The 13,496-nt window shown below is 38.6% G+C and overlaps 1 protein-coding gene across 5 annotated transcripts; it reads left to right on the plus strand.

Annotated features, from left to right (window-relative positions):
• Positions 1-4,854: 4,854 nt before the first annotated feature.
• On the plus strand, positions 4,855-12,245 carry kif2c (kinesin family member 2C). Of its 5 annotated transcripts, XM_044046307.1 has the most exons (24): positions 4,855-4,927; positions 5,114-5,191; positions 5,283-5,377; positions 5,824-5,928; positions 6,216-6,264; positions 6,349-6,384; positions 6,902-7,033; positions 7,288-7,410; positions 7,600-7,697; positions 7,820-7,912; positions 8,002-8,056; positions 8,267-8,429; positions 8,743-8,833; positions 8,927-8,990; positions 9,097-9,188; positions 9,284-9,426; positions 10,294-10,507; positions 10,672-10,782; positions 10,885-10,952; positions 11,068-11,146; positions 11,232-11,312; positions 11,420-11,513; positions 11,903-11,999; positions 12,179-12,245. In XM_044046307.1, the coding sequence occupies exons 2-23, from the start codon at positions 5,131-5,133 to the stop codon at positions 11,962-11,964; spliced, it is 2,109 nt and encodes a 702-aa protein (XP_043902242.1). In that variant the 5' UTR covers positions 4,855-4,927; positions 5,114-5,130; the 3' UTR covers positions 11,965-11,999; positions 12,179-12,245. The 5 variants fall into 5 exon arrangements, with proteins under 5 accessions (XP_043902242.1, XP_043902233.1, XP_043902247.1 ...); XM_044046298.1 differs by having other exon boundaries at positions 11,903-12,245; XM_044046312.1 differs by lacking the exon at positions 6,349-6,384 and having other exon boundaries at positions 11,903-12,245.
• Positions 12,246-13,496: the final 1,251 nt, after the last annotated feature.

A 13,496-nucleotide genomic window follows, 5' to 3' on the forward strand; every position in this document is an offset into this window, starting at 1 on the left:
GTTTTGATTGGTGTTGCCTTTAAGAGCCTGCATGTAGGCCTGCTGTATCTCAATCTTTATGGCCTCGTACAAAGAATCTGATTGAGTTCAAGAATAGAATTTATGGGCTAAGTTCACAGTCATGGGTTAAACTTTGTTTCAGATGGGGGTTTTTCAGATGTACTTTAGATTTAAATGAAGTTAATTTGCCGTCTACATGTTTTTGCAGATTAGTAGCCTTCGCTGCTCTCTCTATGGTGATATAATGATGCTTATAGCTATCACCTCAGGGTGAAACAGTCCTGCCAACACTGGGACCACACTGACATTCAAATGTTGTGACTTATTCAATGTGATGTGTTCATAGAGTCTGTGTTAACTTTGTTAAACAAACAGTCACATTTACATTTCCAAAGGACCACACACAGACACGTGGATATTCACAGCCACCTACACCGTATGAGAAAGTTCAATAATAACTTACCACCAATGGTGATCTAAATGGTTACACAGACACAGGGTCAGTGTGGAGGCAGAACAATGTTACACAAAATGCAGATGAGATTTCTTTTGATGTAGAATGATCCTTGATTCTGTTTTAATTGAATATTTAACTTGGACCTGATGTGAAACCAGTGTTGTAATGTCTCAAAGTACAAATACTTTGTTACTCTACTTTCGTACAACATTCACATATCTGTACTTTACTCTGTTATTTATATTTAATTTTACTCCACTACACTTCCTCTAACTATCTTTGTTACTTACACTACAGTTTTGCCATTGAGCCATTCACACACTTGTACACATTTAGACTAGCAGAGCCAGGAATTGAACTCACAACCTTCCAGTTGAAAGACAACTCGCACTACTACTCTATTACTTTTAGTTCTTAAAACCTAAGTACATTTTATATCAGAAAATTACTTTTGATACAGTAAATGTCACACACTTTCAGACTTTTACTGAAGTAATATCATAAAAAGTGACTTCAACTTCCACCAAGTTGTACTATACTTGTACTTGAACTTTAAACAAGACTGTATGACACATCAAAAACAGTGTCCTTTGTCTCTGTGAAGTGATTCCATTAATCTCAACCATTAAAATAGTCCGTCACTAATTGCTATTAGTGGAGGGATGTAGTACTGCAGATGTACTCGGCCTGTGGACAGACGAGCCTTTCCCGTAGTGTAACTGCAGCTGTGTGTACTTCTCTGACCACTCTTTACTGCAGTGGCCAAATAAATAAACAAAATTATAGCTGGAGAAACAAATACAATTTGCCAGCTGGGCAAAGGTGGCTGTTGGCACATGTGGCAGAGCGCAGAGGTGAATAAACTGCTTACTGACCCATTTCACTGCTTGAAATGCTGTTTTTGAAGAGGACAGATTGGTCTATATGGCAGCTTTTCTTAAATGATGGAGCGGGAACCAAAAATGGGTCACTGCTGGCATGTTTTAGTTGCTCCCCGCATGCCAAGAATACTAATATGCATTAATGAGGAAACGTTTCAGGCTCACTCAGCATTTGCTCAGTTTGGCTCCTTGGCTAAAGAAATTTAAATTCCCTGCTGTAACTAAGACGAACACACACTATGTTCACTTACATAACAATAAATCAAACCAGACCATCTATTGGTTGCCACTATAGAAAAGTTTGCTTCAAAGAGAAAGTTTCTTCTAATACTGACTCATGTCAAGTTGTCTTATTAGTGTCCAAGTCCTGTTTTAAGTGGTTGTTCCCTTTGTAGCTATATTGCCCTCTCCTGGTCATATAATATAGTGCAACACAGACAGTGGTAAAGAATGGAGTTTCATTAAGTATGTGTACACTAAAAAAATGTATCTTCCTAGCTCTACAACGTATATGTTGTAATCTTCCCAATCAATTGATTTATATTGACATTTATTACAGTATCACTGTGAGTAGTGGCTGTCAAGTGAATTTTGAATTTAAAATTTGCTCCTGCAGTTGAGATGATGAGCCTTTTCCCAATATTTTATGTATGATCCTCTTTTTTAAATCTGTATATAATATCACTATTGTATACCAAAAAATATAAATTAAAAAAACTTATTTACGTTTATTAACTCTAATTACTACTCAAAGAAAGTCACAGGAGAGATATGTTTGTCTCAGCTTTTCATCTTCATTGTTCCTCTCGTTGCCGCACTTCCTGGGTGGTTTGTGAGTGTGCTCAGCTCACGTACTGTATCCATGTGTGTTTATTTAGTCTGTATAGGGGAATAGAGCCATGGCCTCTGCCAATTTTCTTTACACTGACAAAATATGCTTTTGGACAGATGGAAAAAAACAGAGCAGTTAAACAGGTTCAGGGCCAACAGATACCCCTTCCTTTCTAAAAATCAACCAGCAGCATCATTACCAACTCTCCAGACAGAGAAACCAGCCCATCAAACTGCTTCTGTGTCTCTACCATGACTCAAACGTCTACACAGAGAGACCATGACGAGTGCACGTCTGGATTAAAAACAGCAAACTTCACTGACCCCCTTTTTTTGCATGAGCAAACAAATATGTTAGAGAGATGTTTGTTAATTTGCTTGCACATAATGTGGGTGAGGGAAAACCCATTCGAGAGACGCAGCAACTTTGAAGTGGTTTTCTCTCAAGCTGACATCAACTGCACAATTCCCCACTGTTGATTGCAAATTCTTAACAAATGATCTATATCGAAATAAACGAGGGGATGAAGCAGCAGTTACTGCTCTAACACATATTATATAATAGGTTGTAGTATATATAATTATGTATATATATATGTATGTATGCATATATATATATATATATATATATATATATATATATATATATATATATATATATATATATATATATATGTACACATATATACATAATTAACAGAGATTCAAAGTGTCTTGGCAGCATTAAAGGATAGATGCTTTACCCACTGCTTCCTCTTTTGCCATGTAGTCTATAATTCAAAACAGAAATGAATTGAATTGAAAATTAAAATAGATTTCATTGTGATTTTGTTAAAGGGAAGAAAATGTGTATGATAATATGTTATATCTTGTGTATCCTAACGATCAGATCAAATGTTTTCTGTCCATGTTATCGGGCAGAGATCACCGCTTCATAACAGTGTTTTACAGTCAAAGTAAGCGATGACAGCTGATGACATCCATCAGTGAGCAGACACATGTGCACAAAAACATGAAGTCAGCACATGGACATTTTTTTAATGCAGCGGGACAAAAGTTTCAAACTTGTTTTTAACTCATCCTGTCCTCTCACAGCCACAGAGAAAGGACTGAGGCTGTGGGAATGGCTGGACTGACCGACTGGAAGCGAGGTGTGCCTGGAGTAGAAAAGCAATGAAGGGGAGAGGAGTGTTTCAGGCGGAGGCAAGAAGAGTGTAGGAGTTTGGGGGAAGAGAGGAAAGGCAGGAGGAGGGGAATACCACCCACTAAGCCAGTTATGGAGAGGTTCTGGGGGTTGGGCTGCTCACAGGAAACAGTTGTGGCTCCATCCCAGGCCTCACACCGAGCAGCCTTGGGCCACCCAGTCATCGACAGACAGACCCACCAAATGGTCTGGCCGGGCCAACTGACGAGAATCTGTTTATTTTTCATCCTTTGGTGGTGGTGGGGGGTGGGGGGGATTGTCCGGCACAAGCTGTTTATTAGACCCTTGATTTGTCACGTATCAGCGTTCACTTGTGGGGAATGTGTAGACATGAGTCCAGCTTGTGTGTAGTTAGATGGCCTGGAGACAAAGAGGGTGTGGAATACGAGGGAGTGGGGAAGCTATGGGGCAAAAAAGAAAAGAGGGAAACTGAGAAGCCTCCCACACTGAGGGCAAGGCTGAACTGCATTATGGGTCATTCTCCAGCTGTCCCTGAATGTTGATGTCATGGGGGACTAAATTGTTGTGCCTGGTTTGCAGGGGGTGAAGGGGGAGAGAGAGCATGTGGACAAACACGGGATTCCTGCGGACAAAATGGATGAAATGCTGTAGGGTGAATGGATCAGCATTAAGCAGAGTTTGACGCACAGCTTTAGACTAGAAGAGGGAAACAGCGCTCCCATTGTCTGAAGTTAGAAATGTAAAGTCATGGACACAGAGGTGTGTGATCTGGCTAAATACTTCATATTGATTTTTATTATGTGCCATCATTTACAATAATACATTTATTTTGGTGCAGAGTAAAAGTAAAATCTGACGCAATTATTCGCTAAATAAATTACAGTCTAAACATGTTAAATTACCCAATATTTGACACATTTCTCTCATAAAACCGCATATCATCCATCTCCAAATCCTTAATATTAGTCAGCAGTGATTTTGTGATGAGAGTGATGTTTAAAAATGTATGGATTCACTATGGAAAACATATTTAATAGTGACTTTGATGTTCAGGCAGTACTGAAATAAATTCAAAAAAGGTTTTGTATGCAGATTCCACCTTCATCCATGGACTGTATGCACTGTTGGTGCTCAAGGCATTCTATTTACAGAGGGCAATTACACTTTTGATAGCTGCATACTGTAGCTCAGTGTAATATCACAGGTGTAGTCACCTTTTGGGAAAACCTGTCTTTCTGATTTTTCTGTTTTTCAAGGACAATCCTTCATCATCATCTTCGTTAGAAATTGACAAGCGGTGTAAGTAAACAGTGCAACAGATATTGTGCTCATAACATGTTTCATCCTCTTTTTGCAAATTAAATGAGTATGAGTATGAGTCTGGTGTTTGTAATTATTATTTTTTTTATTTTTTTTTATGCAGTCATTCCTCAATGATTCGGGCGGTGGCAGTATAACGTCAGATTGCGTTTCCTGTGACCACGCCGTAGAAGAAGACATGCGCAGAGGATGTCATGACGACGTCCAATCAGAATCTTAAACGCCCGGAAATGGTGCAGGTTTAAATATTGGGCGGCGTTTGTGTTGATTTTGGTAAGTCACAGTAACGACGTCTTTTATTTATTTGTTTTTAAATTGGAGATATTTAGATGAACGCTTAAATGATATTTGTTTAAGTTAATAAAGTAAAGGGTGGTTTTAAAAGCGAGCACACTTGTTGGGTGGAGCGCGAGTCAGCTCGCTAAGAAGACGTTAATGATACCTGGATTTTCATTACAGCAACGACAAAAGTGAAAATGGAGACCACCCTGTCCAGACTTCTTGTTGGACTCTCTGTACAAATCAGCCGGAGCGACGGTGAGCTTGTGTTTTCATGTTAACACACGGAAGCGAAGTATAGCTTTGTTGTTAAGTAGTGACGTGACATTTGTTTGCGTGTGTAAAACAGGCCGAGTGCATCTCGCGACCGTTAAAGCGGTTGACAGCGGCAAGTCCACGGTTATGGTGGAGTGGCACGAGAGGAATATCTGCCGTGGGAAGGAGGTCAGTGACTTCATTAAGAAATGAAAAACACGAAACCTAAAGAAAGGGAAATACACTCACTGCCCACTTTATTAGGTACAGATAACCCTGGCTAAAGTGTCAGGAGTTGCACCTGCCTGGTGTGGTCTTCTGCTGTTGCAGCCCTCACTGGTTATTTTATCTTTTCCAGACTTGTCTATGTATGAGATGGCTGTGTAAAAATCCCAGCCAGTTAGCAATTTCTTAAAATACTTACTATGAGATGCTTGGTTCGAAATCCTGACCATGTTTACATGCCTAAATGCATTATGTTGCTGCCATATGATTGGCTGATTTGATATCAGTGTCACCAAGCAGTTGAACAGGTGTACCTCACAATGTGGCTGGTAAGTGTATCATGTCTATTGAATGTAATGTGTGTTTAAAGCACCCTGGCGTCTAATCTAAGGGGTGTTCTTGCATTTTAGGTTGAATTGAGTGAGTTGTGTGCACTCAATACAGAGCTTGTCGATCATGTAAACACTGCCACCAACAAAGCTGCTGAGCCCCCTGTCCCTGCCCCTGCAGAAAAGGTAACTTATTTTCCCACACAGCAGGAAATATGAAATAAAATGAAAGTAACCCCTTCTCTCAATAATTCACAAAGTGACTGAATGTTATAGCTTACATTTTGCTTTGATACAGCAAGCATGCATGGAAAAAAAATGTAATTTTATTCAACATCTTGTTCCAGAAACATGGATACAACTTATGTTAGCCATTAATAGAGAAGGCTTAAAGCTGTAGAGTGGTTGCTTTTAATAATCAATACCTGCTGCATGATAACACCATGGTGCATTGTGTCATGTCTCTTCTACAGAAGTATGAAGGTCGACTGCGCTCATCCAGGATCCCTGCCCCTCCCTCCTGTATGTAAATGAATATGGCTGTTTTGTATGCAAGACTCCCATGATCAGTATTCTGATACTTAAAAGCCTGTTTTCTTTCAAAAGCCTCTGCTCCAGCTGTCACCAAGGCTGAAGAGTCAGGTTGGCAAGACATGCATGCTCCTCTCTCTGTACAAATTAGTATTTTCAAATCATTCCTTTTAATAAAGGGATTGACGAGTAAGTCCATAAATTCACAATCCTGGGAAAAGCTGAGCTTGGACCAATGGTTACACATTATGCTCTTCCCTATTTCTTCGAATAATGGCACAAGGATGGAAATCTACTGATTCTGGGCACATGATGGCACTGTCTGTTTCTGTCTGTGTTGCACTAATGTCTGTGTGGGCTGGAAAAACAATCATGCACTGGACATGGAGGAATAAAAGGAGTGCTCTGTGTCATCACTGTTAACAAGGGTACTGCATTTGTTCCAAAGTGTTTGTCCATTTATGCTGATTTTTATTAGAACCTTTCACTTTTTGTCACACCAAGCTCTCTTCAAGTGTTTGTTATATTTTTGTGCAGGGTTTTTAACCTAATGCTAAATAACACCTGCTTTTAGATTTTAGCACTGATTTTGTTGCTGCTGTTTGACGTGGAATTGTCTTGTTTTCAGTTGTCAGGTCTCAAGCCAGGCAGACGTGTATGTTTCAGGTGCCAGCACCAGTCGCGGCTTCTCAGGCTTCTCAAGAAAGCCTAGCGACCGCCCACTCTGATCCCCCCACACCATCAGTCCTCACAAACTCTGGTTGGTTCTCGAACAAACATGAATTGTGATGAAAAGTGTCCTTTTATCATTAACATTTCAAAGCAGGTCTTGCCTATGATGTATATTATGTATATCTGCAATGTAGACAGTCCAGTGTTACTGCAAGATGTAAGCAACGTGTTTTGAGTAGATTTTCAGGTATTGTCTGAAATGTGCAACTTTATGTTTAGTGCTGTCTTTTGTGATATTTATCATCTACATGAACTCCAATGCATTTTTTCTGTTTTACGTAGTGAATTCTAATCAGCAGCGTAAACGGAACGAGACCAAGGTAGCACAGTCGCTGGCTTTAGTCCGCGAGGCCATAAAGGAAAACGACGAACCTGAGCGAATGGCTCCTCCGCCTACAGTCAAAGGTCAGTCGTGCATTATACACTAATATAACATGCATAAAGCTATATACCTTCTACAGAGAGTGAGGTCCTTGATAATGTATCTGTATCTGCCCCACTCCTGTCCTGCAATTTGAGTTGTAGGGTATAATAATGGAGGCAATAAGATGATTATAAAATCAATAAAATTGGTTTTATCTTCATGCATTTCAGGCAGGAGGAAATCTGTTTCTACTCAAGAGCTAAACAAAGGCAACAAAAGGCAGTCTTGTGTGATAAAGCCTCCTGAAATGCAGACCAAGAGAGGAAAGGTAATTGAAAGATATTCATCCTATTACAGTATTTATCAAAATGGAAATTGTATTTAACTTATTTGAATTGTGTGAGTTCGTTCTGTTATGTATCACTGACATTGTTTTTGTTTAATTTTAAGTTCGGTGAGGCTCGTCCAAACCAAAAGTTCTACGAAATGATCCAAGATTTCAGAGAGACTCTGGAAATCACCCCAATATCAACTACAGAACGGGTACATTTTGACTTTGTGGCGCGTATGAGTATGTATGCTGGTGTGCTATTTAAAGCCCGTACTTACAGCACAGCCTGTGTTTTTTACAGATTGAATCTCACAGGATTTGTGTGTGTGTTCGCAAGCGGCCTCTTAACAAGCAAGGTAAGGTAAACATGGAGCATGTATTGTACACAAATTTCTTAAAATTTACTGCATATCCCATGCTTTCTCTGTAGGCATGATGTAACCTCGGCCTTGTGTAGGCTGTGTCATTAAAGATAGACAATTAATTATTAGAACAGTCTTTCCCAAAAAGGTCAAATATGCTGTGCTGTGCTGTTTTGTAGACTTTGACCTGCCTGTGTATTCCAGAAATTAATAAGAAGGAGATCGATGTGGTGTCTGTACCTGGGAAAGGCACACTGCTGGTACATGAGCCAAAACAGAAGGTGGACCTCACCAAGTACTTGGAGAACCAAGTCTTTCACTTTGACTACTCTTTCGATGAGACCACCACCAATGACCTGGTCTACAAGTAATAACCTCATTTGTCTTTTTGCATTTGGGAAATGGGACAATTTAGATCTAATAATAGGTTTTTAACTGCATTAGATGAGAAAGTGTGTCCCTAGCCAAATTTCCCTATTAGAGAGCTTGATTTAAAAGTGTTATTATAATCATGACTTAAAATGATCATTTGGATATTGTTGGCACTCATAAATCCAACTAAGATTGTATAGCATAATTTCGTCAAATATCGTCAGCTTGCTTGTTTTTTTGGTGGAATTTCTTTATTATTCTTTAATTCTGATCAATTTTCTTCTTTTTTTTTTTTTTTACCCCTTTAGGTTCACTGCCAAACCCCTTGTGCAGTCCGTTTTCGATGGATGCATGGCAACATGTTTTGCTTATGGCCAGACAGGAAGTGGTAAAACTCACGTAAGTCTCTGCTTGATTTAACCTTTGTTTAGATGAGAAAAATCTATTCATTTTGTTGCCACTGCCATTTTCCTTGTTTGGTATCTTCTCTAGACAATGGGAGGCGATTTTACAGGGAAACAGCAGAACAGTGCCAAAGGGATCTATGCATTGGCAGGTAGGTACTTACTTTTATTACTGATCTTGACACTTGTCACTTGTATTTGTCTCCCTAATTAGGAATATGTGTTATATTTTAACTTACCAAACTCTTTCCCTTTTAGCCCACGATGTTTTCACCTACCTTGACCACAGACGCTATAGTAACCTGGACCTCTCTGCTTACGTCAGCTTTTTTGAAATATACAACGGCAAAGTAAGAAAAATTTGACTTCCTCTGAGAGCAAATTTAATGTGAAAACGGCTCATTTATGTTATTTGTTTATAATTGAAATGTACTTTTTGACTTAGGTGTATGACCTGTTAAACAAGAAGTCCAAGCTGCGTGTTCTGGAGGATGACCGACAGCAGGTCCAGGTGGTGGGCCTTGAGGAGGTCTATGTGACCTCGGCAGAAGACGTCATACGGATGATACAGACGGGCAGTGCATGCAGGTACTTATGCAAAAAGAATATATGTACTCTGTCATATTCACATAGCAACCTAAAATGAAAATACTTTACTTTATACAAATGAGTTCACATCAGTATGTTCAAGGTTATTCATGTAAAATATGTACAAATGCATCCCTCTTACCCTTGTGTAACACTGTTCATGCACATATATACGTTACTGTCCCACTGAGGTTGAATGCAAAAGTGTCTCTTGTGAGAGCGACACCAGGGAATTCTCACATGGTTCTGAATTAGGGATGTCACGATTATTTGATTTCACAATTAATCACGGTATTAAACGCTACAGTATATTAATTGTAAAAAGTATATGCGTGTTACCGCTTGTGTTGTTTTGTTTTGTTCCGTGCAAGTTGCAGAATAGAGCCGTTCCCCATTGTTAAAGTACGGCAGAGGAAGAGTTATTCCCTCAAACAAAGCGCATCAAATCAGCTGTGGGAGTTTTTCAGCTTAAAAAAAAATGACCAAGGTGTTATAGTCTCTGACTTAAACAATTTTAACATTTCCCCTGTGCGATTAATAATCGGTCCTATGGTGATTTTTATTTTATTCCAGTGGGATTATTGTCATTTTTCTTGTACTTTTTGGTTACTTTACTTAGTTGCTACATTATCGTGATTAATTCTCTGACAATAAGCGTACCAAGAAAATCTATATTTGTGACATCCCTATTGTGAATATAGTGGCTCTCTGAATCATCATAGTCATTTTATGTCTTAATATAATACAGTTATTGCATATATCACCTTCAAATCTGAGTCAAGTAGTTACCATACTATAACATAAGATACATCCCCTAAAAATATAGACCACTAACACTGACTGCTTCCCTTTTCATTGTTTTTCCAGGACATCAGGTCAGACCTCAGCCAATGCCAACTCATCCCGCTCTCACGCCATCCTCCAGATCGTGCTACGACGCAATGACCGTGCCACCACTCTGTACGGGAAATTCTCATTGGTTGATTTGGCCGGCAACGAGCGTGGCACGGACGTCAGCAGCAACGACCGCAGCACTTTGGTTGAGACGGCAGAGATCAACCGCAGCCTGCTGGCGCTCAAGGTAAACTGCTGAATGATGCGAGCATGTACACACCACAAGTCTGTTCTGTGGCTGTAACATTAGTCCTTGTCCCTCTCGCACACTTCAGAAAAATGTCGAACTGTAACCAAAAATAAGGATGAAATGCCTAGCACAGTACTCAAAAAGATGCGTGTGTCCTGTAGGAGTGCATTCGGTCTCTGGGGAAAAACAGCGATCACATCCCTTTCCGGATGAGCACTTTGACCAAGGTCCTCAGGGATTCCTTCATTGGAGAAAAGTCCAGGACCTGCATGGTACATCACATTACAGTGGATGATGCAAATACTCTTTTTTATTTAAATGTGTGCATTCAAACAAAAGTCATATTGTTTTGATGTATTTTTCTTAAACTATAGATTGCCATGGTGTCTCCGGGCATGGGCTCCTGTGAATACACAATGAACACCCTACGTTATGCTGACCGGTATACATTTGACTATTCATTTCTTTTCATTACTGTTACAGAAATAACTATTCGATTTTGAGAAAGAGTCTAATATCTGGGGAAATGAAGCTCAAAATACTTTTCTCCCCTGCAGAGTGAAGGAACTGAACGGGAACTCCAAAGCCGGTGACGCAGCTAAAGTGCAAGAGCCCTTAAGTAGCTCCTCGGATGAGGTCAGCTTATTTAAGATCAAAACTGGTATTGATGTTCTGTGTTCAACTTGCTAAATGTTGATGCTCATCCTTTTGTATGTTGTAGGAGTCTGTTGTTGATGGTGGTGTTTATGAAGCCATTTCCCAAGTGTCGAATCTGGAGGAGAAAGTTTATGCAGAGCTCCAGGTAGTTTTTCTTTTATCTTGTCTTTATTGCATACAAGTTTTCATGATGGTGTTTTAGAGAAATGTCTTTTAACATTTAACAACACATTTTTATTTTTATTTTTTTAGAGGGCAAAGGATCTCATTAAGGCAATGGAGCAAACCTCATACAACATTGAGACAGGACTTCCCGACCTGGTGGATCATTCACAGAAATTATTCGGTTTGTACACATCACTGAGTTTTGGGCTGATTTTTTTTTTTTGTTGTTGTTGTTGAATATTACACGTTTACATGGCCAATAATATGTATTTTCTGATATTGAATGTATTACAATAAGAGTCTAAATGGGTAAGTGCCATGTACAGTATTGTATTTTGTGATAAGACTTAACCAGATTATATTGTCCTACTGGAGTTTTCACTTAAAAAGGTATTAAAATATATTTACTACAGCAAACCATATTCTACACTTTACTGTAGTGAACTACACGCTGACTCAGAGGAGACAAAATAGCCAGCATTTGGCCAAACTAAGCTACTTTTCATAAAGAGCCAGTGGGTGGATGCATTGCTTTACATGCATTAACTCTGTTTTATGTGTCATTCACAGACGGTGTAGTAGCTTTGCAGTCTGCTGTGGATCAGGAGAGAATGGCAAGGCTGAAACACTGAGATGTGCCCCATATAAACCCATCAAGACAAACAAAGTTTGTTTAATGCATTTTTGTTTTTGTCATCAGTTTTATTGTATTGACCACTGTATTAAATAAAATATATTCAAACACTAATTTGTTAAATACTATATGTTGTGTAGTTTGTGTGGAGCCATTGTGTGGTTGCGGTCCCATTCTAACTGATCATCTTTCTTTCTGATTGATTGTCACAGATTTGTCACTTTCACAAAGCCAACCTGAGTGTCTGTGACATATTAAAGGCCTTGCTGAAACACTTTACCATCATCTGGATAATTGTTTTTGTCTTATATGTAGTCTACAAAAACACATTAATTCTGTACTTCCAAATGTTAGTTTTAAAATGACACAAAAAATATATAATAGCTTGCACTATATTCATGTATTTCTAAACGATATACAAGTTTTTATTTTATTCTTTTGTAATTTGAATTGATTTGTTATTTATAAATCTTTCAGTTTCTCTTAATTGTCCCTCAAAGTATAAAACATTGAAATACTTTAAATGACTAAATCAATGTATTAATGTATATTATTACTGTAAAAGTAATTATTAATTAAAGATGTTACTACTTGTGACTCTTGTGGTCCTCCATACTGCATATAATAATACAACTTTTTCTTCATTATAAATGTAGCAAACACATGGACATTTTAAATATGTAACTATTATCAATGTACAATTATAATCTTGATATGTGTATACCCTGTTACCTTGTACACCCAATCTCCACTGCTCATTGTTAATTTGACACTGAATTGACCCCAGCCATGGCATCCAGTGTACTCACAGCACCCAGATAAATGGGAGGGTTGCATCTGAAAGGGCATCCAATGTAAAAAAAAATCTGCCAAATCAAAAATGCAGATCATCCACTGTGGTGATGGTGACGAGGGAGAAGCCGAAAGCAAAAAAAATAAGGGCATAAAACTGAGAAGCCCAAATTTTATTTAAAAAATTAACATACATTCATTGCCTATACTCTTTCAGTAGAAATTATTAAAAATGATGAGAAAAGCTTACAATTGGATATCATTCTGCAGATTAACTGGTAACCTGTTTTGAAACGTGACAATTAATTGAGACAATGTGTTTAAGTAGACATATTTTAATAGATTTTAACATTTATTTTAACACCCACAGAACAAATTATTTGGTAAATGGAAAAATGTTTATAGTCCAGTCTGAGGCCCACCTGCAATACCTCCTACCTCCACCAGTGGGCACCTCTCATATCAACCTAGCTTGAAAGAGCATGTAAATTAGCCGCTGGCAACAATCTGTCAAATTTACACGTTGATGTTCTTCAATGTGCAATGATCGTATTCTAAATGAATACAGTAATAAATAAATTAACTCTGTTTTGATACGCCATCAGAATTTAGTTAGTGATTAACAACCATTGCAGTTGAACAGGCGAACCAATAGGTGGCGATAAAAGTGGTGCCAGTTGTGTTCACAGTCTAAGATTAGACAAAGAGCAAAACGAAGGACCAACCACAGGCAAGTAC

This window comes from Solea senegalensis, linkage group LG1, assembly GCF_019176455.1.
Source record: "Solea senegalensis isolate Sse05_10M linkage group LG1, IFAPA_SoseM_1, whole genome shotgun sequence".
Taxonomy (NCBI): domain Eukaryota; kingdom Metazoa; phylum Chordata; class Actinopteri; order Pleuronectiformes; family Soleidae; genus Solea; species Solea senegalensis.

What these genes read in the sequence shown, in the direction of transcription:
- kif2c (XM_044046298.1), top strand. Translation starts at nt 5,131, where the DNA reads ATGGAGACCACCCTGTCCAGACTTCTTGTTGGACTCTCTGTACAAATC. An exon ending in TAAGTAGCTCCTCGGATGAG is followed by an intron (nt 11,147 to 11,231) that starts GTCAGCTTATTT and finishes TGTATGTTGTAG; the next exon opens with GAGTCTGTTGTTGATGGTGG. An exon ending in TCATTCACAGAAATTATTCG is followed by an intron (nt 11,514 to 11,902) that starts GTTTGTACACAT and finishes TGTCATTCACAG; the next exon opens with ACGGTGTAGTAGCTTTGCAG.